We start from the raw sequence: 23432 nt of genomic DNA, 5'->3' as shown, positions 1-23432 counted from the left end.
AAAGACAAAGAACCAGACATCAGACTAGAACTATTGCCAATGACCTAGAATGAAGAAAATAATATAGCAAGGATATACAAGGATACAAGGATATAGTGCAGGACGGGACGAAAATGAGGCGGCGTCGCCAATAGAATACACTCGTTCGCACCGCAAATGCAGGCGTCCTCGGTTGGGAATTGCCATTGGGGATCCGATAAGCGTGCCTGGTTTGACTGCTATAAGCCCATAGCCCACTTATACACCGGGGGACTCATTGGCTGGGACTGCGAATTGTCGCATTTTCTTTCCCATACTCCAAGCCCTCCAGGTTGATTGTGGCTTTCTGTCCCCCGGTCTTGCGGACTCGTTGGCAACCATTGCCATGAACCGCACATGGCCCAGGACAGGTTCAAATAAGACAAAGAAAAGAAAAAAACAACGTGAACCCATTCATCGTGATTTTTGATTGAGGACGTCACCAAGACCTCGTTCTAGAACTTTTTTTTTGGTTCGAAAACGCTAGAATCATCAAAACAGAAACAAAAGATCCCCATAACAATATGGACTGCAATATGGACCGGTCGCTTCAATGGCCAAATGAACAAAAAGAGAGACATGCACATGCCAAGGCCCTTCGCAAATGCCCATGGCCTGTTTTGTCTCGAACGGGCCGTGGGATCGCCATGCGACTCCCTCAGGCACGTCTCCAACTCAACGAGTCCCTTGCCGAGTCAGATCACACATATTGTGTCTGAACACGGCACCACGGGAAAAGGTAACGAAAATCATCAGTAAAGCAGAGGCGCGGCACATACGTCCTGCTCGCTCACAGCCCATTGATCAATCTCCTAGCCAATGTAGCCCTTGTGCGACTCGAGTCCACATTCGAGGAGAGCTTAGTTGACCCGTGCGTGAACTATTGCGGTCCAACCATGCCCGAATTCGGTGGCGTCCCTAACAGAGAGAGCTATCATCCAGATCCCCGTGCCTGTCAGCATCTCTCCTCCCAAAAAAGGGGGAGTCCACCTTGGCACAGACCACTTGCCACCGGCACGGCCTGGACCAGCTCCCCGCTTCGCACGCGGGCTGTGACGGTCAAGGATTTGGGTGAAATCCTTTATCGCTTGACAATCGATACTACAGCCATCAGTCAGTTTTGAAATTGCACCATCGGACCTGGGAAGATCACCCACCAATATCCTCATCCGCAAGCTCGTGCGAAAGACCGACTCGCTGCGGTTGGTGCTTGACGGAGCGGCCATAGACAATGGCTTGCTTGAATTGGTCCTTGATCGTTCGGTGGATGGAGTTACACTGCGCAATGTTAGCATGCACTCATGGCATATTCGGGCACAGGAGGGCAGGTCATACAAAGTCCTCGACGGTGCATGCGTAGGAACGAAGCACAACCGGTGCTGTGTAGTCGGGTGCTTTCCCCTTGGGCTTCGTGTAGATTCTGCGCAGGTTGAGCTTCTCCCACATCATCTCCAACAGCTCGTCAATATTCCACCCATGCTCAGAACTGATCGGGCACGCGTTGGGAATCCGGTACAGAAGATCCAGCTCCTCGATGGAGATGGCGTCGATCTTGTTCAGCGCATAAATGACAGGGATATAACTGCGACTCTTGGCCTCGAGAACATCAATGAGGTCGTCGATGGTTGCGTCGCATCGGATGGAAATGTCGCAAGATGAGATCTTGTATTCGTTCATCACAGCTTTGACTTCCTGCTTGAAGGTCAGCAATCTTGCACTATCCTAAACTTCAGACACAACTGACCTCTGGTGTGATATGAGTCAAAGGGACAGTGCTGGTGATTGCAATGCCACCCTTGTCCTTCTTCTTGAACAGGATGTTGGGGGGCTGCTTGTTGATCCGGATTCCGAAGCCCTCCAACTCAGTCTCAATGACTCGCTTGTCCACCAAGGGCTTGTTCACATCCAGGACGATAAAAATGAGGTTACAAGTCTTGGCCACTGCAATGACCTGGCGACCACGACCCTTGCCATCTTTGGCACCCTGGATAATACCCGGAAGGTCGAGAATCTGGATCTTGGCGCCGTTGTACATCACTTGTCCGGGCACCGTCGTGAGGGTCGTGAACTCGTAGGCCGCAGCTATAGGCACTGTCAGAAATTGCCGCCAACAGAAAAGAGCTTGCACGAACCTTCCGAATGTTGTCCGGTCAATCGACTCATCAATGTACTCTTGCCAACGGATGGAAAACCGATGAATCCACTGCAGCGCATTTCGTGAGCATTGTCCTATGCGTCGATTTCATTCCATTGGCAGGGTATGACCTACACACTCGCAACACCCGTACGCGCAACGTCGAAGCCGGCTGCGAAAGTCGAATGTTAGCAACCGCGCCAGTGTACCGAAATTAGGGCTAAGGCACTCACCACCGCCGCCTCCGCCACCACCGCCAGTTGGGGTCAGAAGCTCTCGCTTGAGCTTCGCAAGCTTCGCCTTCAGTTGTCCTGCATCGCTTGTCAGCGCTGCCTTTCCATAGTCCAACAATCCGAGTCGGCCTCTGCGCGCATACCCAAGTGGAAGGAGGTGTTCTTGTTCTTCTGAGTCCGAGCCATCTCGGACTCAATCTCCTTGATCTATTTCCAAAATATAACATGTTAGTCGTTGTCTACTAATGCCAGCCTGCGCGAAAGAATTGGTACAGGTCACCGCACTAACCTTTTCAATAGTGGTCGACATTTTGACGGCTTCGCACGACACGCAAAGGGAAAACAAAGAAGAGGAGAAAAAAGGTTAAAACACAAGCGACAAATGCTAAAAATCGACTCCCTCGCAGTGCAAACGAGAGGGAGAGAACACGCCGAGAAAAAGAGGTGAGTTGCGGAGAAACAATCTTTGACTTCAAGTTCGTTGTGGCACTCAATTTCTTAGTCACGGCGGGGTGCAGGCCTAAGGCCACAAATTATGTCATAAGTGACACCTGAGGCCATAATCATTATCGCTTATCGGCGCGGCGCTGGTCCAAATCTCGCCATTTCACGATTCGATGATCAATAGTGTGGTGTGCCTCGACTGACCTTGCCACAGTCTCGTCACGGAGAGCTAGGCTATTTTGTACAGAAACCACGCTTTCGTTCCCGACACAGTTCCCTTCTCCAAGCCTGTGTTCCGATAGCAAAGAGAAAGAGAGTCCGACATGCCATACCTTCAAAACGGGTCCGGCTCGCCCGTGGACCCCGAGAAAGTCCCCGATGCTTTTGAGAAGCTTGTGCAAGACCTCAGTGCGGCCTTGGGCCCGAGCTCGGGCCTCGACTCGGAGGATGTCGACCCGGTGAAAATCCAGAGGTTCATGGAGGACTATGTTTCGAAGTCGGGGGAATGGGGACCATATGCCTTCGGAGACCTCAGCAGGACATACACTAGGAACTTGATTGATGAGGGAAACGGCAAAAGTAATCTGGTAAGCCACTAGCGAGTCTGGAGCTACAAAGCTATTGCAATAAGTCTATGTTCAGAGGTTTTGAATCTATTGAAGCTAATGAAACATCTCTAGCTGATTCTCGTCTGGAGTCCAGGCAAGGGGAGTGCCATCCACGATCACGCCAATGCACACTGCGTCATGAAGGTCAATTCGAGTTATTTCAAGTATCTTTTATTTGGACATCCCGGCTGACCTTGTGCTCTTTATACAGATCCTTAAAGGCAAACTCCAAGAAACTCTCTACTCATGGCCCGACGAAGAGAAGATCGAGCACGGGCAAACCTCCCCGCCAGAAATCACCAAGCAAACTGTGTATGGTGAGAACCAGGTCACCTACATGTCTGACAAGGTTTGTTTTTCTTTCCCACGGATGGTAGTTAAAAGAAAGCTAACCAATACATCTATAGCTCGGTCTGCACCGTATATCCAATCCAGACCCAAACAACGTTGCTATTTCATTGCACCGTAAGTGCCTCCACTTCCATTCATTTGTTGCCTGTCCTTATCCCTGTCCAAAAATGGGCTCTAAGTCAGAACTGACATTTTACTAGTGTACACACCACCCAATGCTGCCAACTATGGCTTCTGTCTCTATGACGAAAAGACTGGCAAGGCAAAGCACATCAAACAGACCAACTTCTACTCTTTCCGGGGTCAGCGCGTCGACGACGGAGGACAATAACCTGGAAATTACCTTGCTTGCTTTCTTTCTGATCATCCTGTACTTTATTCTTCCCCGCCTATTCAGCTCCGTCTGGACAGACCACACCTGGTCATTTACCGCTCTGTCTTTGGATTCCCTATGAGCTAGCGTTGCACTCGAGTTAGCATTGCTCTTGGCTGTTGGAAGAGAGATACCCATTGCTTCGAGGCGATACGTTTATTGCTACTTTTCTATGATTATCTCTATGAATGACTACTCATGACTCAATAAACAATCGTAGGCATTATCATTAACCTGAACAGTTCCTTCGCGCGATAGTCATTCATTATTCATAACAGAATATATACCCGCGGAGAGGTTCAATACTGCCGGCAATACATGCCAATGTCAGCCATATTGCTTTGGCACCGTACCAACCTGCCTCAAAACCTCAGACAACGTTTGCCGAATAGACCAGCGCCCACAGCGCTGATACTCAGCAAGGCGGTCCACATTTTTCTCGTTCTTATCTTGGGGTTTTCGATCTAGTGGACGAGGAAGGCGCTCGCCCTTCTGGCGGGCCCGCTCAATAGCCAGATAAAGACCAAGAGTTTTCCGGATCTGAATGGTCTGCTTGTCCGAGAGACTCGACGGGAACGCAGCCGTGGTATTATTGTTGCTGCTGCTGCTGCTGTTCCCAGCAACAGCACTTCTGAGACACTCACAAGCCCAACAAAAGCAACACCGAAAGACCGTCCCAAAATGCCTCCCAAAGAGCTCGCTCGCAGCATCAGCCGAGTTCTTAGACAACGCCTCTTCCTCTTTCTTCAGAGGAGGCGGATCCCGAATGCACCGAATATCCCCACCCAGAAACTCAAGCACAAAGCTCTGGAAATTGCGCGGATACAGCTGATGCGTCCTCAACGCAAGACCAACATCCCACGCGGGATCCAGGTGCTCGCTTTTAGCCTCTGGAAGGCCCGCCACAAACAGGAATTGCTTGTAGCGCTCGATGCACCGCTCGAGGGACTCCGTGCAGCTCGGGGAGCGCAGCCAGTTGTATTGGTGGGTTTCTTCGAAAAAGGGGGTTTGGTCGTGGACTGCCCATTCGAGGTCCACGGTATATTCGTGGTTGGTGAGTGACGGGACTGGGTCTTTTCCTGGGTCGGTATCTGGGTCTGGGGACATGAATGTAGATGTAGAATCCATGGGTAGATCCCAGGGCAAATCTGCAGGTTGCGATGTCATCGTCCGGAATAATGTCTTTGCAGCTGATGGCAGTTTATATTCCAGGGTCTTGGGATCAATGACTCCGTGTAGACTGGACCATGGAAAGGCGAGCTTGAGCGCATTTGGTTTCTCGTGTTCTTCGCAGTCGCGTGCGTACGATGGCTGCAGCATGTAGCTGTACCATACCAGGAGCACGTCCAGGGGAGGAAGATAGTCCTTGGAGAGCGTGGTGAGAATCGGTGACGGGGTAGACCCCGTGTATATCTTTGCATGTTGGATGATATTGTTGATTTTGAGCCACCAGCGGTCGAACCGAGTGACGGCTGTCTTGACGAACAGATCCCATTTATGGTGTGGAGAGAGATGACTCTGATTAGATGTTTTCCCTTCCTGTTCCTCTTTCTCTGTCTTTTTCTCTCTCTCTTTTCCGTATTCCCTCGGCGGATCCCTATCAACCTGTCCATCATTCCCAGCACCCAATACCTCCTCTCTCAATCTCAAAAAACATTCCACCAAACACAAATGCACCGCCAGCTGGCTCGGCACCGGATACAGCAGCCTAGCGCGCAGTATATCACTAATACTGGGCGCAACAACAGCAAAATAGCACGGCGGCGCCGCGACCCCCAAAAAGACACGCGGGTCGGGAACTTGGATCTCGTCCTCGCTGCTGCGTGCCGGAGTAAAGAGTTGCGGGGCGATGACCCACGCATGCGCGTCGGGGATCTGGGGAGCCGCTTGGTCTTTGCGGAAGACCTGTGACATGACCTGACAGACTCTAATGTGGAAGATGTATTATGTATCTGTCTTCTTGAGATAAGCGAGGCTGTCAAATTAAGGTCCCGCTCTTTGGTGACTCGGGGACTGTGGCGGTGTTGACATATCTTGGCTTGGCATGTTTTGAGCATTGACTGGTTGTTGGGCGTATCTCCCAGCTCATCTACTTCGCAAATATTTCTGGGAATCCAAAAAACCAAAACAAATGCTCTCAAACATATGAATAACAGAAACTTAATTCTAGCTCATGCTGCAACAGTATCTTCAAGGCTTCAAAACAAACATACCCTTATACAGTCCCAATCATCACCCCTTTAGCATTAATAATATCTGAACACTATAAATAATCATCCACGGATGGCTTACCGCTTCATTCATTTCCCTCCCTTCGAGTCCCCTCAGAACCAGACCCAGAAGATGGACCCGACAAAGAAGAAAGCCGATCAAGCAATCGCTGCGGGATCTCCAAGACCTCGGACTGCCGGCGACGGAGCTCTTCGAGCCGAGCCAGGGGATTCTGTGGACTCCCACAGTAAGTACGTTGCTCGGAGGAGGTGAGAAAACACATCAACTGTGATACCCACCCAATCCTCTTGGCTCGGAACACCTTCTGCAACAGGGAGGGCGCCATGAGAGGCATCGTTGCCGTCATTTGTGCCTCCGTCGGCGGGGCGCCGGATGGGCGCCGGCGTGACAGGCAGACTGGGACGTTCAACTTCAGTAGGGAAGTCGGTGAGCTTGATGCTTGGTCGGATTCCAGATGGAGGGCCTGTGACGGTGGAGGTCGATGATGGTACAGATGGATGAGAGCTGGTGCTTGAGGTGCTTGATCCCGAAATCACCTGTGTTCGTGCGCACCGCGCTTGCTGTATAGACTCGATGTAGCGCTGGATCTGGGGGTCTTCGTCCCAGGCGTTGGATCGGGTGTATGATTCCCATGAGGCTGTTGGTGGTTCATACGGTGCTCGAGTATACAATGCCTGAGTAGGCACAGGCTGAGCAGGCGGTGATGATACAGGCTCGTCCTGAGGCGACGGTTCTGGAACAGGGTGCTCGTCGGCAAAGATACGAGTGGGTTTGGGAGCCCGGTGCTCCCAGGGAAACACCTGAGTGACTTTGGTTGGCTCGGGCTTGGTCTCGGGAACTTGGTAATACATGTTTTTCGGTGCCTCTGGATACGACGGAGGAGGTTGGAATAAATTCGGGTCTTCCGACATGATGTATGTCTTCTGTTGCAAGCTGATCCCCTCTGGCTTTGAATTCAGTGGCGGAGGCTCCCTGTGAAGTATTAGCAGCTGACATCCAGGAATTGATAAAACACCGAGGCTCTCACCGTGAGGCATCCCATTCTACTTTGGGTGCTTCGAAGGCTGGGGTCTCTGGTTCCGGCCAGGGAGCCTGCTGATGTGGCTCGTTTATTGGAGGTATAGGTGCCACGGGTTGTGGTTGGTGAATATGACGTTCACTGTCGCTGGGCGCAGGATGTGTCGGAGGCATTTGATGGGTTTCTTTTGGCTGCGGTGCATGGGATATTGGTGCTGGTTGATGAGGCAAAGGCGGGATGTAAGTCGAGACATGCTCTTCTCCGCGTACATACCGCGGGACCACGCTGAGTACCGGGACTTCAACCGAAGAAGCTGCGTGATGTGTTGGGTAATGATTGTGAGGCTCTTCATAGTGCTGTGGTTGTGGTCTTGAGGTATCCGATGGTTGGCTAACTGCAGATACAAGGGCCGGCACATGTTCATCTTGCTGAGCCTCTTCGTAATGAAATCTCACAGAGCCACTCTCATCGACATGAACATGATGAGGTTCAGGCCATCGTTGGTGTTGAGGTGCAAAATCCTCATCTTGGGCTTGATGAGTTTGGACTGGATAGCTTAGAATGGGTTCCGTCGGGGCCTCGAAAGCGGATATATCATGCCCACCCAGTGGGGACGGACCGCTCCAAGGCTGGGAGGTGGATACCTGATCAAAAAAAAAATCAGCGGAAGCCATTTTTCCAGTCACCAAGGAACCTTACAAAAGGCGGGCTATAGTGTTTGTCATAGATAGCCCACCAGCGGCCCAGCAGCTGGTTGTAGGGCGATTCTAACGGGACCACCTGCCGAGGCAAATTCCACGGCTTCTGGGATCCAATGAAGTGGATGAGACTGATGGTACTCTGAAAATGTCTGTATGCGGGAATATACTGGTAGTTGGCACTGGGAGTGCAATTATACGTGAAGCTTAACCTATGCCAGTTCCGGAAGTGCATGTTCAGCAAGCCCTGGTCGGCGCCGTCGAAGCTGATGCCGCGTTCAGCGAGGGCTTTCAAGGCGTAGTAGTCCTGCAGATTCGGGCGGAAAACCATCACGCCGCTGTTGAAACAGTCTGGCCAGCCGACATCTGGCGCGGCGGCGAAATCTGTCTCCAAAGAGAGGAGCTCGTCGGGCGCTCGCAAGGCCACGACATCACAGTCAATGTATACAATCCGCGAATATTGTGTCAGGCGCCAGAGCTCGACCTTGGTGAATGTGGCAATTAGATCTGGGCGCTCCATAAGCCACAAATTTGCTGGTGTGCCATTCACAATCGAGCACACGGGGACGAGCTCGTCGTAGACGGTCTTGATAAAGAAAATGTTAGTTCGAGTCAGCTACCAAAATGGCTATCTCCGTGGAACACGAAGCTCAACGAAGAAAAACACACCCTTAGCTCACCGATCGTGGCCGACTGTAGCGTGTCCGGAGTAATCAGAGCAACTAGCTTTGCTTTCGTGCCATTGTCACGCAAGGAATGGGCCAGGACCACGGCACCTAGACGAAGCTCGAACAATCAGACCAGCAATAGAATGACAGAAAAAAAAAGATTGTCGTTTACCCGGTAGGTAATCATCACTCAAGAGAAGCTGCGATTATCATCAGTACTCAAATCCTGGACCCAGTGGGGAAAGCAAAAAGGGGGGGAGCAACGAACCGTGCAGTAAACCGCATCTCGCTCGGAGGCCATCACGCTGGTATACCCTCAGCTAGAACAAAAACAAAAAGAAAACAAAGGATATCCCCCTGAAGGTTTACGGATCAAGAAAAAGAGACAACAAAACAACAAAAACAACGGCGAGACGAGTATATTTATCCAGTAGTCTCCGACTGTTTTTCGATGACAGTTCGGACCGGCGCCAACAGGCAAGCACAAAGACTGTGGTACCTGGACCGGACCGCAGGTTCGAGAGGACGAAAACGATTTCACCGCTGCATCGCGCCCGGAGGTTGTGCGAGGGGGAGGTTGGTCAGTGTGGCAATCAGGGGTTGCGCAAGAGCGAAAAACCAGCTCAGAGAGCTTGGATATTGAAGCTTGAGCTTGTTAAGATGAAGAAGGAAGAAGAAGTGGAAGAAGGAGGAAGAGCAATAAGTGGAGAAGACAAGGAGCTGTCGCGGGGAAAGGTCCCCCCTCACTCCACTCCGAATTTAGTGCCCGACAATCTTCCATGGATATCTCGACTTTTTAGCGTGAAACAGTAGTTCTTACGAGTATACTAGTATGCTAGGAATACTAATAGGCTCTTGTAGACTTGGTATTGATTTGAGGTCCAAAGGAGCGCCAAGCGCTGCCAGTCGTACAGACAAGAAAACTCGCAATAGATCCGCGCTGGTTCTCATTCACCACTCAACCACTTCATCTTCCCGAGAACTTTCCAGGGATCTTCCAAGGCTCACTTGCGCACTGTCACCTTCGCATCCGGATACGCCACCCGGACAGCCGCTTCAATGTCGCCCTGCTCACCACCAATAGCCCACTGAATAGCCTTCTCCCACGCGGCGCGGCTCGCCTCCTCGACCGGAGTCCAATGACCCGACCGAGGAAGCAGCACCACCTGGCTATTTGGAACCAGGTAATCGGCCATGCCATCAAGACAGATTTGACGGTTCAGCGCAATGTCCTTCTGACCCCAGAACACAGTCGCGCTGGCCTTGAGCACACCCGGAGCGCCTTCGTCAAACATGCCGGCCCCGCTGCTCGAGCGACGCAGCTCATCGCCGCCCGCAAGCCCGTGCAGGCTGGCGACAGTCTCGACGGATTTCCGCCAGCGCGCAACGCTCGTGTCGTCGCGGTAGTAGCTCGCCATGTGCAGGGCGCGCGCGAAGGGGTGCTGGGCCTGCAGAACGGTCGGGTAGGTCTCGCCGTCCACCGTCTGGGTCTCGAGCTCGGCGGCTGAGGGGCCCATTGAGGTTGCCATGCATTCGGCTGCATCGCGGGGAGTGAACTCGGCCTGGCCGTAGGAGCCTTTGTGGATTTCCTTAATGAACGAGTAGTTTCCTCCTGTCAGGAAGTACTCCACAAACGGTGGGGGCAGCTGCATGGCAAAGATGTATCCAGACAGACTGATCTGGCGGAACAGGGGGCCGAGGGTTCGGAAGGCTTGAAGCAACGGAGTGCGTGACTGAAGTGGGGATCGCAGCGCCGTGTTGAACATCTTCCGCGCAGACGATACCAGTCGTTGGATGTTAGACATGACCATGTGTACCTGAAAACAGAAGCATTAGCTAATGCCGTGCAGTTCGTCTGCCCTTCTTTTTTCATTTCCAGGGCAATCATCTCCGACGTACCAAGGGTCCGTTGCTCAGCATGAATCGATCGGCCAGCGACGGGGCTTCGGCTGCCAGCCGCATGGCCAGGACACAACCCCAGTCATGGGCAGCAACGATAGTCCGCTTCTTATTGCTCTCGTTTCCATCGTCCACGCCATACTGAGCGCGGATGGTCACAATGAACTCGGTCAGCTGCTCCAGCACGTTGGTTGCCGAATATTTATCCAAGCTGTCAGAAGCCCCGAAGCCAGGAAGATCCACGGCAACCAGAGCTGCAGCATCTTGCAAAGCAGAGGAGCTGATCAGATGGCGCCACATGGCCCAGCTATCAGGGAAGCCATGGATGAAGATGACCAGGGGCTTGCTGGACTTCTGGACTTCTGGTGAGCCAGGAGCATGGTTGCTGACAAAGTGAAACTTGAAGCCACTGCGCAGAGTCAGGATGTGGTGGGAGAGGCCAGAAAAGTCCTTGGAAAGGTTCCAGAGACGATCCTGGGCTATGTGCCTCGATTCTTGATTAGTGATTTGAAAAGATAGATGAGGTTATTGTTGACAGCATTAACTCACCAAGCTGCAGTTCCAACTTCTCTTTCTCCGTTGAGCGTTTGAAAAAAGTGCCCCTCTTGCATGCTATGCATCCATAGAGAATCAAGTTGAAGAGCCCATAGGCAAAGGCGAGCGTCGCGGTGAAGGTACGGGCTAGGAAACTTGCCATGGTGAAACCACTATTCACCCATGGAAGTAAATTGGTGGAAGAGCAAAGTAGAAATAAGTGCGAGGGTTGGAAATAAGCAAGAGTCCAAGCCTATCAAATATCAAAAGCTCCCGTGGGCTCCGGTTCCAACGGCCAGGGCGCGTCATGGAAATTAGTCAGCGCATACAATGTGGCCCCCAAAGTGTTAAGAGATGAAGTTGCCTTTACTCTATTGAGTACTTATGTATCTCTGAGTGAATTTTGGATCCTTTAAATATTTAGCCCATGATGGAATTAGGGGGCTGAATAGGTTTTGTTAAGTTGATAGTCAATTCTACAGCGGGGTCCAGGTCGCGGCTTAAACTATATCATATCATGATCAGCTTCACTTGGCAGGCCATCTATTGTTATGTGGTGTCCTCTATAGGTACAGTATAATCTTCTGTTTCTAATATGTGGGTACCATGTCTTTGCAAGAATTCGGATGTTTGGCCTACTATGGTACTTCCCAAGTAAGTATCTTGGTTGCCTCCACAGACAAGTAGATTGTTGGTTCCAATGCGTAGACATGTATTCGCCTGGTACTTGAAAACTACTTATTATGGGCTTAACAAGTATTTAGGTCCCAAAGGCGGATCCATGTCCAGTGTTTCCAACAGTTCTCGTCCACAGATAGGCTCCCCCGCCCAGAAAACGCCAGGATCTTCTCCACATGCAGTCAGATATAGGTATCATTTTAGAGCCGCCAAACCGGTCTAGCAGGACAAAATAGAGAATCAAGTGAGAGGGGGGGGTATTTACAAGGGGTACAGAGGAGCACACAAGCCAAAACAAAATACAACGCAAAACAAGCCGTGATCTCGTCGAGTCCCGCATGAATCTGAACTGCAAATAAGAGGCTCAGCGAGTCGAATGCGGGAAGCAGAAATTAGAGTATGTACAGGACGCCATCATTATAATAAGAAGTGAGGCTGGCCTGATTAGAGAGAGAAGCCGAGTTGGTCTCGGTTGTCGTCCACCAAACGTCCATATCTGAAATGGCAATCATTAGCATGAGCACCCTATCAAAAGAGCAATGCTATCCATGGATCAACTTACTCGAGTAGTAGTCGGAAGAACCAAACCTCCAGGTCCTCTTCTCGCAGGACTTTCTGCGCCCAGCGTTGGCCCTGAGCCGCAATCCGGGGCGCGGCCTTCTTGCCCTCGTCTTCGGATAAAAAATAGCGCATGCTCTCCACGTGCTCGTGGCCTTGCAGGCTGAGAGGAACATAGTGAACCCACGGCTTCAACCATTCATCGTGCCATTCACGGAAAATGGCGATCTTGTAGACAAAGCTATTACTTAGCAGGAACGCGTGGTACCGTCCGCTGAAGGCGTTGCCGTCCACATCCACCAGGTACTTGTGATTCCAGGCATCCTGCTGCCCAGCTGGTTCCACTACGCCAAAGTACTCGGTCTGCGCATGGCAATCATCCGGGTCGCACTGGCCGATATAGGTGAACTTGACGTCAAAGACGTCGCGGAAAGTCTCCCGGCGGACCTCCTGCGAGATCCAGGTCTTGTCGGCCTGTCGGGTCATAATCTTGGTTGAGTCCAACGAGTTGGCCGCGTCAACAAACTGCTGTCGGTGCTGACGTCGCCAGCCACCCGCTCGCGAGAATCCGCCTGTGGTGGAGCCACGCCAGTACATTTTGCTTGACTTGGAGTCCCAAGGCACATCCTTGTTCTTCTCGTACGGGACCTTTTTCACCCAGTACCAGGGACTCGGGTATAAGATGTCCTGGAAGCTGGAGATCTTACTCTGCGAAAAGACAGGGAATAAATCATGAACAATATCGAAGGCATTGGGCCGGTCAAAGAATCCATAGCTGTAGCGGAGAGAAGGGGTATTGCAGATATCGGAGAAGGCCGAGGTGTTGTAGATGAATCCTAGCTCACCGTAGGCATAGGAATCGGAGTTGTCCGGGGAATCCTCGTCGAGCGAGCGAGCGGAGCTATCAAGGGGGCAAGAGATGCGGGAATGCGTCCAGGTAGGCTGGTGTGCAAAGCGGTTGAAACGGGTGGTGCGCACCTCTTCGAAGCGGTCGCCTTTGTTGAGATCCGAAGGGCGAGGGGACCAAGTCCTTATCGGGTTTTGTTTCTTGAACGCCGCCGGAATGATATAATCTTTGGCCGTCTGCACCAGCCGCTGGAGATCTTCACTGGGGACAATCACGCGTGGCTCGTCGTGAGTGTTGAACACCAGATCCATGTCCGGCAAGTATTTCACAAAATCCTCGACCATGCCCGCCGTGGCGTCTCGCTGCCATTTATCCCCATCACCACCCCCGCCCGTCATCGACACTTTGCCGTCTCGAATCAAGACCCCAATCACCGAGTTCTCAAAACCCAGCGTCTCCCGCGCGCGTTCGCGAATCGTCTGGGGCTTTAGGCCCCAGAACGGCAACAGGGAGTCGTAGATGGAGTCGAACTCGTCGATAAGCTGCACATCCCTCGACTTGGCGAACTCGAACCACTTGTCGAAATGCGGCGGTGGGTGCATTTTGTAGCGACGCTTGTATTCCTGCACCGCCTCGGCGAGGGTCTTCGACTGTCGTTTGCGTGCATGCTCGAACTGCTCCCCCGCAGTCTCGATCAAGCGCGAGATCGGGTGTTCCTTCTCGGGAGGGAATGTTTTCTGACCGGGATGGAGCTTGGGGTGCTTGATCGGCTCGGGGGGAGGCAGGACTACTGGCTCCTCGGGGACTTCCGAGGGTCGCAGCAACAGCAAGGACAAGAACGCGAAGGCGGCGATCGCAAGCAAGATGGTCAACCGTTGGACTCGCATCCTGCCATCGGGAGCATGGAACAGGAGCGCTTAAAAGAAAACAAAAGAGAAAGGAAGGGAAAGGGAGAGGGAAAGGAAAGAAAAAGTTGGCTGTCAGAAGAGTCGAGGGATCTCCAGGTCTCCACGAGCCAGGGCCAACTGGCTCTCTTATTAGCGGGCCTGCGATACTTGCCAAGACAGAACCGCCCTACAGCGCATAGCCGCAAACATCGAGGTGTAGTTTGGCATTCCAATTATTGTTATTTAGTTAAGGGATTTGAAGGTTCATATTTTTGTTTTTCCCCTAGATCCCACTGGCAAGAGGCGAACTGTCTTTACGTCGACGCAGCGCAGTGGTTCACCAGGAAGTAAATCCATGGATACTGCCAATGTCTGAACGATTAATAGCTACAGAGTTAGGCATAAAGAGTAACATCGACAAATTAAGGCATCTATGTAGAATATTTAGGAAGTATCATTTGTGGAGCTCCGAGTTTAACCAAGGTATATAACTCATCAGATAAATATTCGATCCACGATCTATACCTCAAGCTGCTAAACTATACATACGGCAAGGCAACACGCCATCGAGTATACAATATCAATATTATACCCGCTTGCCCCGTCGCACCATTATCCAAGACCACACCCCATTGAGCATGGAAGCCCCTAGAGTCTGAAGCATATAAAACCGGGCCTGCACTACATGGTAATAAGCCGCAACACACAAAACCACCACCAACAACAAATGCCCTGAATAGAACAACCGCCTCCGTTCATGGATAGAACCTGCTGGCAACCATGCCTGGAACCTTGTCTTGGGTACAGCACCACGCGGTCGGGCGAAGAGCAAGAGAAATGCCGCAGATGAGAGCGCAAGTAAGCCGCATTGTACATCAAAATCCCGGACTCGCTTGGCAAGCAATGACCCATAGGCCGGGTGGCTTGACTGTACAAAAAACAACAGATAAAGGGCGGCGTGCCCGACGAGAAGAGTTGCAACGACCAGACGGCCGAAGAGACGGTGGTAGGGCGTTAGAACGGGCTGAGAGATCGAAGTGAAGAGCGAGATGAGTGACGGGGCAGCCGGGTTGGAGGTTGAGATGTATCCTGCTGGGGACATAAGGACTTGCAGGGGCACTTGGGACAAGGCGACATGACCCATTGCTTTGGTGACGTGGAGGTAGTCTAGCAGGAGACGTCAATTGGCTGTTCCAAGCTGCATATAATCGACGCAAAACAGGATAGAGCAAAATATAAGAAAGAATCATACCATCACCGCTATTCCACACCGAAAGACTCAATAGCCACAGTAGCCAAAGACCGCAGACAAGATAATGCCGTCGAGTTTCGATCCATCCAGAGACAAGGGGCCGGTCCCACGACGAAATTGGCCCACAGCGCTGTCCAGATGCACTGGATGAATTGGCCGGTGCTTTTGCCAGGGCTCTATAGATTCGAATGGCAATAATTGCCAGAATGATGGACCATTGCGCATAGAAACCGCGAAGATCGAGCAGCTCACGGCGGCGCAGTTTCTCGTCTTCAGAAAGAGAGATAAAATGATATGGCCACGGGAAGGACATGTTGAGACTGTTCTTAGAGATCAGTTTGAAAACTCAAGACAATTAACATATCCAGGCGAACCTGCCTGGTTGGCTTTCTACTGGGCGTCGGAGATGTCAAAGGTTCGATTAGGAAGCAGACAGAGAAGCGTGCAAATTGAGGGAAAATCAAGCATTGCAGAGAGCAGTTCTTTTAGAATAAAGCAAACCCGATCTGCTGTGTACCCCCTTGAAAGGCCTTGGGGTGTTCAAGGAAGGTAAAGTTAGGTGGTGTTTTCGACCCCAGAATCGCTGACAAATGAAGCCTCGCGACTCGTCCACGCGAGCTACAAGTTTTTTAATGCAACACATCAACATATTCATACTGGCGCGTTTGCTTTTGTAGCTAGGGTCAGGGAACTGTATGGATCAAAACCTCTACATTAAAAAACGCCACAAAAACACATCATCTCCGTCGGATGCTAGCTATTCTCTAAGCTGACGGAATGCCCTTATCTCCCGTATCATGCGGATGTCGTGCCCCTTTGGCACACAGAGAATATGTATTCGTCCGGAAGGGGCAGACGATACGAGCCACCGAAGTTCATAGACAAGTTCACGGTGAAGTCTGCATGGCCTCATCTTGGTTGCTGCCAGCAGTCGTAGCAAAGTATCGAACATCAACATCGTCATCGGCCTGCAGTTTTTCCAGACTCGGCACGACTCGTTGCTGGATTAGATCCTGGCTTTTGGGGGACGGCGTGACGGTTTCGCCCGACTTCTCGACCTCAGTCAGAGTCTTATCGGCGGGCAAACGGCGCAGTGTGTCAATAAGGACGGCATAAGATTTGGCAACATTGAAGCGGATGTTCGGGATATCATCCGTCACCAGTCGGTCCAAAATAGGAAGGATGGAGCTCTCAATGATGTCCAGGGTCACTACGGGCGCGAGAGTCTGTAAATGTTAGTATGAAATTTCCATGCGTGCGAAACAGAAGAAGCTCACCGAAACAGCAAAGCACGTCGTCATCCTGTACAGGTAGTTAGGGTGTTGTCCCATGGCCACAACCTTCGGGATAATGGATTCTTTCGACCACTCCACACCGAATACTTCCGTCAGCTTTCTCAAATTCTGGGTGGCTGCTTCTCGGATCGAGAAAACAGTATCACCCAGCCATCCCATGCAGAGATCGCTCAATTGCTCGTCAAAGAACTTGACTCCCAACTGACTGGCGAGGAGGGGGATATATTCGATGATGGCGAGACGCACACGCCACTGCTTGTCCTCGGCCAGTTGAACGATTGCAGGAAGTAGCGACTGGGACAGGAGGTCGATTCCGATAACTTGGGTGGAGTTAGAGATATGACGCAGGGGATCGCAAAGGTTCGCGAATTCATACCTTTGTTCACAAGCTCCAGCTTTGAGATGATGTGCAGACGGACATCGGGAAACTCGTCCTTGAGCATTTGAAGGAACATCGGAAGAAGGTGAGCGATAGTCCTGCAACGATGGTGAGCAACATGTAGTCGTCCGACTTGGCATTACAACTTACTCGTCCTTGCCCAAGATGGGTGCGAGGCCACTGATCTGAGTGCCCAGGGCAGCCCGAACGTGCTGGGAGGGGTCGGAGACAAGGTCCTCAATGCTGGTCATGATCTCATTAAGCAGGGTGTCGCGATCGATTAAACCACAGAAACCTAGTCACAAAAGGTTAATACACACATCAGATTTGCGAAAATTGAATGAAAGCATACCGGGAATCTGGCCAGCGACCGCAGTGCGGACCTCGGCCTCGGTATCTTTCAGGAGCTTGACAAATGCAGGCACCATGTCGCGGGTGATCACCTCCTCATGCACGGCTTTGGCGATCTATACCCAAGAGATTAACACGAGTGCACCGATCAAAAGATAAACCACGTACCTTTTCGTATCGATCGGCAACCATATATCTGACTCTCCAGCTCTTGTCCTCGAAGAGGTTACGCAGCGATGTCAACAAGACACCGTGGCTGGGCTGCTGTTCCTTGGGAATTTCCTCCGCGATCGAGATAAGGATATCCACCGTCAGCAGGCGCACGCTGTCTTGGTCGTCGCCAGCCAGATATTGGAAGAGGGGTATCATTTCATCGATAATGACTTGTGTCTGCATTTCCTTCACGAACTTGGCCAAGTTGTTCGCCGCCTGTCTCCGCACCATCGGGGTTTCATCGTGCACCAACGCACCGAAATGTTGACGGAGGCTCTGTTGAAGTGGGAGAGGAGTTTTCCGGTATGGTGTGGAGTACAGTCCCGTCGCCGAGACCTTGGAGGTGAACCAGTCTGCTTTGGAGAGGCGGAGGACGAGGGGAACCAGGTGTTCCTCGGTTTGGCTCTCTGACAACTGCTCCGCGACCTTGTTGAGGGACTCGACGGCCTAATGCATACGATCAGCACTGCACCCGATCCCGACAGACTGCAGAAAACCTACCTTTTCCCTGACCAAGGGCTCTTCGATGGCTGCCAAATTCTCCAGCGGGGAGAGAAGAACGTGCCCAAATTCCGGACCTCCGACATACTCTGTAAAGTTTCCCAGCTCCTCGCTCAAGGCAGTCAAAACTTCATCTTCGTCCTCCACGGAGTCTATTGAGGAACCAACAGATTAGACAGGTCCAAGTGCGCGGAGAGGGGAGGGGAATTGACCATCAAGGAAAGGGATCAGCTCCTCCCGGGTTCTCTCAGGTCCCAGGGCCAGAGCGATCGTAGATAGGCGGTGAATGGCATTGAGTCTGAGGAGGACATCATCGTGCTGTGAAATTTCGAGGTGAGCTTGGTTCACACGCCTGGAGGGGTGGTGCACCATCGTACCTTCAACTCATCGATGAGCACAGCGATGGGGTAAAGCTCATCATTTTCGTTTTGAGCCTCCATCGTGGATTTTTCAATTAAGTCGTTTAAAATCGATCAACACAAATGGGCACAGCCCGTCAAGAAAGGGTTGGTATCGGGCGGTGGTTTTTGACCCGACACCCAGCGAAATCGGATTATTGGCGATCGAATGAGATCGGGAGTGCGGTCATGAACTCAAGGATAACTGTGACGTCTGACCGAAATGGGGATTAGATTCGACTGTCGCGCGAGCAGAGGTGGGAGTGGGAAGGGGATGAGTGGTAGAGATCCGGAGCGAGGTTTCGTGGGGTCTTGGGCCGCCGGAGACACGCAGAGCAAAGCAGAGTAGGGCCTACCTCAACAATTGGGAGTTCAAAACACCGTGTTCCAGTTCCAATGCAACAGAAAAGCAACTGGATTCAGAAGATTTGTGATGAAGCATTAATCCACCAGGAATCGACGGGGCAGAGCTTTCAAGCAATTGTGTAAATGACATACGTTGCTGCGATGGGGCCGTCCCATACATCCCCAGCTGGAAATACGGTATTGATACGCTCGTCACGAAAGAGGGGGGAATCCGTGGCGGTGGTGGCTTGCGGTCAGAATTTCATCGAGACGCACCGGAGTCATTGCTCGTGCCCTTTGGTTCCCCGGCTGCTCGTGGATTTCAGGTACGTTGGTGCTGTCTCTGAACATGCGACTCTACTCCTCTCTTGCTAGAACTCCGTTACTCACCACCATCACCACTATTACAGCATTCCCTCGCAGAAAGAACCCCCACCATGCCCACTATCTCAGTCGACAAGGCCGCTCTGTTCAAGGAGCTGGGCCAGGAGTAGGTCTACCAGGGTCTTATACAGATATCCAAACATCCCTAACAAGCCGCTCCTTGACAGATACACTACGGAGGAATTTGACGAATTGTGTTTCGAGTTTGGTAGGTTGGTTGTCGACAAATCTTCGCGGGGCATGCGCTAACACTGTAAAACAGGCATTGAACTCGATGAAGATGTATTTGGCCCTCCGATTCTCTTACAGCCTACTCCGGAATAGACACTGAGGCATTCGCAGACTACAAACTCGGACCGACCAATTGTGGACGGAAAGCAGGAACCGCCGCAGTTGAAGATCGAAGTCCCCGCCAATCGGTATGCGCGCACGAATTCAATGAATATAAACTAGCTCAGGTGCTGAAAAGTTGGGCAGATATGATTTGCTATGCTTTGAGGGCATTGCGCTCTCGCTCAACATCTTCTTGGGCCGCAAACCTTTGCCTGAGTATAAGCTGGCTGAACTCTCGAACGGGGAACTGCAATCGATCATTGTCAAGGAAGATGTGGGTATAACCTCATTATATAATGGGTGGAATATATGGCTAAAAGGTTCAACAGACCACGAAGATCAGACCCTATGTGTCCGGCGCCATTCTTCGGAATGTCAAGTTCGACCAGGCTCGCTACGAGTCCTTTATTTCCCTTCAAGACAAGCTCCACCAAAACCTGGCACGGCAACGAACCCTCGTATCCATTGGTACCCATGACCTGGACGCTGTTCAGGGTCCTTTCACCTACGAGGCTCTGCCTCCCAAGGACATCAAGTTTGTTCCGTTGAACCAGACCCAGGAGATGGATGGTGAGGAGTTGATGACTTTCTACGAGGTAAGATAAATGGGGTCCGCAAACTGTATTCATGAATCAGCGCAATGCTTATATAGTGATACAGAAACACCAACAACTAGGCAAGTACCTGCATATCATTCGCGACTCTCCGGTTTACCCGGTCATCTACGACTCAAACCGAACCGTCTGCTCCCTGCCTCCCATTATCAACGGTGACCGCTCGAAAATCTCTCTGAACACTACCAATGTCTTGATTGAAATCACGGCCCTCGACAAGACCAAGCTCGAGATTGTGAACCGGATGATGGTCACCATGTTCTCCCAGTACACTGCGGAGCCATTCACGTAAGTGGCCCTCGCCTTCGACTCATAGTACTCATGAGCTGATTTACTGGCAGCATCGAGCCGGTCAAGATTGTGTCGGACCACAACAATCAGACGAGAATTACCCCTGACATCGCTCCCCGGGCCACACAGGCCGAGGTTTCCTACATTAACCAGTGCTGTGGCTTAAACTTAACACCTGTTGAAATCTGCAATCTGCTGAGGAAGATGGCTTATCACGCGAAGCCCACGACTAACGCCCCGAATCTCATAAACTTGGAGATCCCTCCGACTCGTGCGGATATTCTTCACCAGTGCGATATCATGGAGGATGTGGCTATCGCTCACGGCTTCAACGCCCTCCCGCGCTCGTTCCCCAGCAAATCTGGCACAATTGCTCAACCCCTCCCCATCAACAAGCTCTCCGACATCGTGCGCGTGGAAGCTGCCATGGCCGGCTGGTCGGAAGTGTTGCCGCTGATTCTGTGCTCGCACGACGAGAACTTCTCCTGGCTGAACCGCAAGGACGACGGCAACACTGCTGTCAAGCTGGCTAACCCGAAGACTATGGAGTTCCAGGTTGTTCGCACAAGCCTTCTCCCCGGTCTTCTGAAGACCATTCGTGAGAACAAGAGCCACAGCGTTCCCATGAAGATCTTCGAGGTCAGCGATGTTGCTTTCAAGGACCTCTCCTTGGAGCGCAAGAGCCGCAACGAGAGACACTTTGCTGCTGCATGGTACGGCAAGACCAGCGGCTTCGAGGTTGTGCACGGCCTCCTGGACCGTGTTTTGGCCATGCTCAAGAGCGCTTTCATCACCGGCGAGGAGGGTCTTGAGAATTCGGCCGTGGGCGATTCGCAGTACTATATCAAAGAGCTGGATGGTATGTCTTGTTCTTCCCGTGTCTTTGCCCCTTTCCCTTTTTATATAATCCTTTTTCAGCCTTCCCTGTGCTAACAATACTCTTAGACCCGACCTACTTCCCCGGCCACTCCGCCTCCATTCACCTCCGTATCGGTGGCAGGGACCACGTCGTCGGCGCTTTCGGCATCTTGCACCCCACTGTGCTGGAAAAGTACGAGCTGAGGTACCCCGTCAGCACGCTGGAGATCAACATCGAGGCTTTCCTGTAATCGCGAGGAAGCTTCAAGAAAAGTTTGATCCTTTCGCTGGCGACTGATTTGCATATTTGATACATTGTGAACGCTGATAGATGATGACATGACGTGGAAGGATTTCTTTCTGTTGGTGTCGAGTTTTGTTTCGAGTAGAGAGAGCTAGGGAGATACCGAAAAGTATAACACGAAAAGGATTCTAGTTTTTTATCATGTCCGGCGAACATTAGGATGGCTTCTTTCTTAGTCCAATTTTTAGAACATGGATCTAAACTTCGTAGTTGGCGACCCTGAAGGAGCCCCGAATGGAAGCTGCAATTGGGTATAATACAAATCTCTCTCTGTACCAAATCTTCTATCTCACAATTCTGGATTTCCAGACGGTCTCCCAATCAACGGGTCTACAATTCCATTCCCAAAAGGAATTCTCAATGACAATGATAGTCCAACAGATAAGGATATTCAATAATCAAATGAACCAAAGAAAAGGAGGTGGTTTTTTTTTTTGAAGTGTCATGTAATTTTTGATGGCATGAGGTAGAGAGAATAAGGTGAGGTTAGGACAAGGAGGAAAAAGGAAGAGGCCTAATAAAAGAGAACAAGATCACTCCTGAGCGTAACCCTCGGCACCACCCTCAGCCTCGGCGGTCTGCTGCTCGGCCAGACGCTGCTGCTCGGCGAGCTGCTGGGCAGCCAGAGCCTTGGCACCGTAGTCCTGGCTCATGGGCTGCAGGACGGGCTGCTCCTCCTTGGGCTCGATGATGGTAACCGAGTCGGGGAGCGACTTCTGGGGGCCGGACTTGCCCTCGGGGTCGGAGCCGCGCATGATCTTAACCTTGATACCCAGGACACCCTGGCGGAGCAGGACGTGACGGGTGGCGCTGTCGATGAAGTCCTTGGCGGGTTGACCAGAGTGGATCATGAAGCCGTCCTATAGAGCACTGAGTTAGCCATATCTCTACCAATTTTTTAACATGCAACAGAGCAGTAGCAGGTTCGCGCATCGGTTCGCCCGAGCACCATGCGCAGGTCGATCGGTGTCCGGGCTTCCGATTTGCAGAACACTCCTATGCAATCTTCCATCGTCTCAACACAGCAAAATCGGGTCCAAACGTACAGTGAACTTCATGGACTTGGCACGGGCAGCACGGAGCTTGCCGGACACCACAACCTCGCAACCCTTGGCACCGCTCTCCATGATGAATCGGAGGACACCGTAGCAGGCGCGACGGACGGCCAGACCGTTCAGGAGCTTGTAGCGGAGGGACTCGCACTGAGCGACGGCGGAGAGACCGCGGTTCTGGACCTTGGCGGCATAGAGGGAGACCGAGTTCTCGGGGAACTTGAAGCGCTTCTGGATGAGAGAGGTGAGCTCGCGGATGCGGCGGCCCTGCTCGCCCAGAACCTCCTGGGTGTGCGTAGCACGGACGACTGTAAAAACATCATGCGTTAGCACCGAGTCATTCCAATCTCTTTTTTTCAACATCCGCAGATCCGGCCCAATTGCAGCAAGCCCAAGAAGAATTTCCCCGGCACGTTATGCCCATTGCAATCCACACAATAAAAAAAAGAATATATTCATCGGAAGGGGCGGCACGTACTGATGTCGGTGACGGTGGGAGTGACACGGACTTCAACGCCGGAGTAGCCCTCCTCAGCCAGCTCGCGTTGGAAGAACTCGTTCAGCTCGGCGTAGAAGACACCGTCGGCGACGAACTTTCTGCGCTTCGAAATAGCTCCCTGGACAGCGGCCATTTTTGCGGTTCCTGGTGGGATGGAATTGGGTTGTCGGCGACGGAGGAGGT

At 51.8% G+C, this 23432-nt stretch overlaps 10 protein-coding genes across 10 annotated transcripts; 2 read left to right on the top strand and 8 right to left on the bottom strand.

Annotated features, from left to right (window-relative positions):
• Positions 1 to 1099: 1099 nt before the first annotated feature.
• On the bottom strand, positions 1100 to 2695 carry NUU61_009175 (GTP-binding protein RBG1; the record flags this gene model as incomplete). The annotated part of the gene is made up of 9 exons (XM_056659700.1): positions 1100 to 1119; positions 1176 to 1296; positions 1354 to 1710; positions 1763 to 2100; positions 2151 to 2221; positions 2288 to 2324; positions 2386 to 2463; positions 2529 to 2592; positions 2675 to 2695. 9 exons carry the CDS (start codon positions 2693 to 2695, stop codon positions 1100 to 1102), a joined length of 1107 nt encoding a protein of 368 aa, XP_056507993.1.
• A 457-nt stretch (positions 2696 to 3152) lies between these two features.
• Positions 3153 to 4119, top strand: NUU61_009174 (putative cysteine dioxygenase Cdo1; the record flags this gene model as incomplete). Its single annotated transcript, XM_056659699.1, has 5 exons — positions 3153 to 3416; positions 3510 to 3581; positions 3649 to 3786; positions 3845 to 3902; positions 3989 to 4119. 5 exons carry the CDS (start codon positions 3153 to 3155, stop codon positions 4117 to 4119), a joined length of 663 nt encoding a protein of 220 aa, XP_056507992.1.
• Positions 4120 to 4488: 369 nt separating this feature from the next.
• NUU61_009173 (uncharacterized protein) lies at positions 4489 to 6075 on the bottom strand (the record flags this gene model as incomplete). Its single annotated transcript, XM_056659698.1, has 1 exon — positions 4489 to 6075. The coding sequence occupies one exon, from the start codon at positions 6073 to 6075 to the stop codon at positions 4489 to 4491; it is 1587 nt and encodes a 528-aa protein (XP_056507991.1).
• A 455-nt stretch (positions 6076 to 6530) lies between these two features.
• NUU61_009172 (uncharacterized protein) lies at positions 6531 to 9078 on the bottom strand (the record flags this gene model as incomplete). Its single annotated transcript, XM_056659697.1, has 6 exons — positions 6531 to 7365; positions 7421 to 8055; positions 8111 to 8695; positions 8779 to 8885; positions 8950 to 8977; positions 9046 to 9078. The coding sequence occupies 6 exons, from the start codon at positions 9076 to 9078 to the stop codon at positions 6531 to 6533; spliced, it is 2223 nt and encodes a 740-aa protein (XP_056507990.1).
• Positions 9079 to 9781: 703 nt separating this feature from the next.
• Positions 9782 to 11373, bottom strand: NUU61_009171 (alpha/beta fold hydrolase; the record flags this gene model as incomplete). The annotated part of the gene is made up of 3 exons (XM_056659696.1): positions 9782 to 10594; positions 10677 to 11155; positions 11226 to 11373. The coding sequence occupies 3 exons, from the start codon at positions 11371 to 11373 to the stop codon at positions 9782 to 9784; spliced, it is 1440 nt and encodes a 479-aa protein (XP_056507989.1).
• A 959-nt stretch (positions 11374 to 12332) lies between these two features.
• NUU61_009170 (putative capsule-associated protein CAP1) lies at positions 12333 to 14180 on the bottom strand (the record flags this gene model as incomplete). Its single annotated transcript, XM_056659695.1, has 2 exons — positions 12333 to 12384; positions 12451 to 14180. 2 exons carry the CDS (start codon positions 14178 to 14180, stop codon positions 12333 to 12335), a joined length of 1782 nt encoding a protein of 593 aa, XP_056507988.1.
• Positions 14181 to 14766: 586 nt separating this feature from the next.
• On the bottom strand, positions 14767 to 15745 carry NUU61_009169 (putative metalloreductase Fre8; the record flags this gene model as incomplete). The annotated part of the gene is made up of 2 exons (XM_056659694.1): positions 14767 to 15347; positions 15433 to 15745. The coding sequence occupies 2 exons, from the start codon at positions 15743 to 15745 to the stop codon at positions 14767 to 14769; spliced, it is 894 nt and encodes a 297-aa protein (XP_056507987.1).
• A 574-nt stretch (positions 15746 to 16319) lies between these two features.
• Positions 16320 to 18611, bottom strand: NUU61_009168 (protein phosphatase 2A structural subunit TPD3; the record flags this gene model as incomplete). The annotated part of the gene is made up of 9 exons (XM_056659693.1): positions 16320 to 16658; positions 16710 to 17047; positions 17104 to 17204; positions 17257 to 17401; positions 17459 to 17573; positions 17626 to 18117; positions 18172 to 18323; positions 18384 to 18489; positions 18549 to 18611. The coding sequence occupies 9 exons, from the start codon at positions 18609 to 18611 to the stop codon at positions 16320 to 16322; spliced, it is 1851 nt and encodes a 616-aa protein (XP_056507986.1).
• A 740-nt stretch (positions 18612 to 19351) lies between these two features.
• On the top strand, positions 19352 to 21645 carry NUU61_009167 (phenylalanine--tRNA ligase subunit beta; the record flags this gene model as incomplete). The annotated part of the gene is made up of 9 exons (XM_056659692.1): positions 19352 to 19404; positions 19466 to 19506; positions 19561 to 19580; positions 19641 to 19717; positions 19776 to 19905; positions 19961 to 20227; positions 20292 to 20533; positions 20587 to 21395; positions 21482 to 21645. The coding sequence occupies 9 exons, from the start codon at positions 19352 to 19354 to the stop codon at positions 21643 to 21645; spliced, it is 1803 nt and encodes a 600-aa protein (XP_056507985.1).
• A 586-nt stretch (positions 21646 to 22231) lies between these two features.
• On the bottom strand, positions 22232 to 23382 carry NUU61_009166 (40S ribosomal protein uS3; the record flags this gene model as incomplete). The annotated part of the gene is made up of 3 exons (XM_056659691.1): positions 22232 to 22558; positions 22745 to 23058; positions 23229 to 23382. The coding sequence occupies 3 exons, from the start codon at positions 23380 to 23382 to the stop codon at positions 22232 to 22234; spliced, it is 795 nt and encodes a 264-aa protein (XP_056507984.1).
• Between the last annotated feature and the right edge of the window lie 50 nt (positions 23383 to 23432).

The sequence above is a fragment of the Penicillium alfredii genome, assembly GCF_028826965.1.
Source record: "Penicillium alfredii strain IBT 34128 chromosome Unknown utg000011l_segment0_segment0, whole genome shotgun sequence".
NCBI lineage: Eukaryota > Fungi > Ascomycota > Eurotiomycetes > Eurotiales > Aspergillaceae > Penicillium > Penicillium alfredii.
Note: the sequence above shows the minus strand (reverse complement) of the source record. Positions and strands in the feature narration are given on the sequence as shown.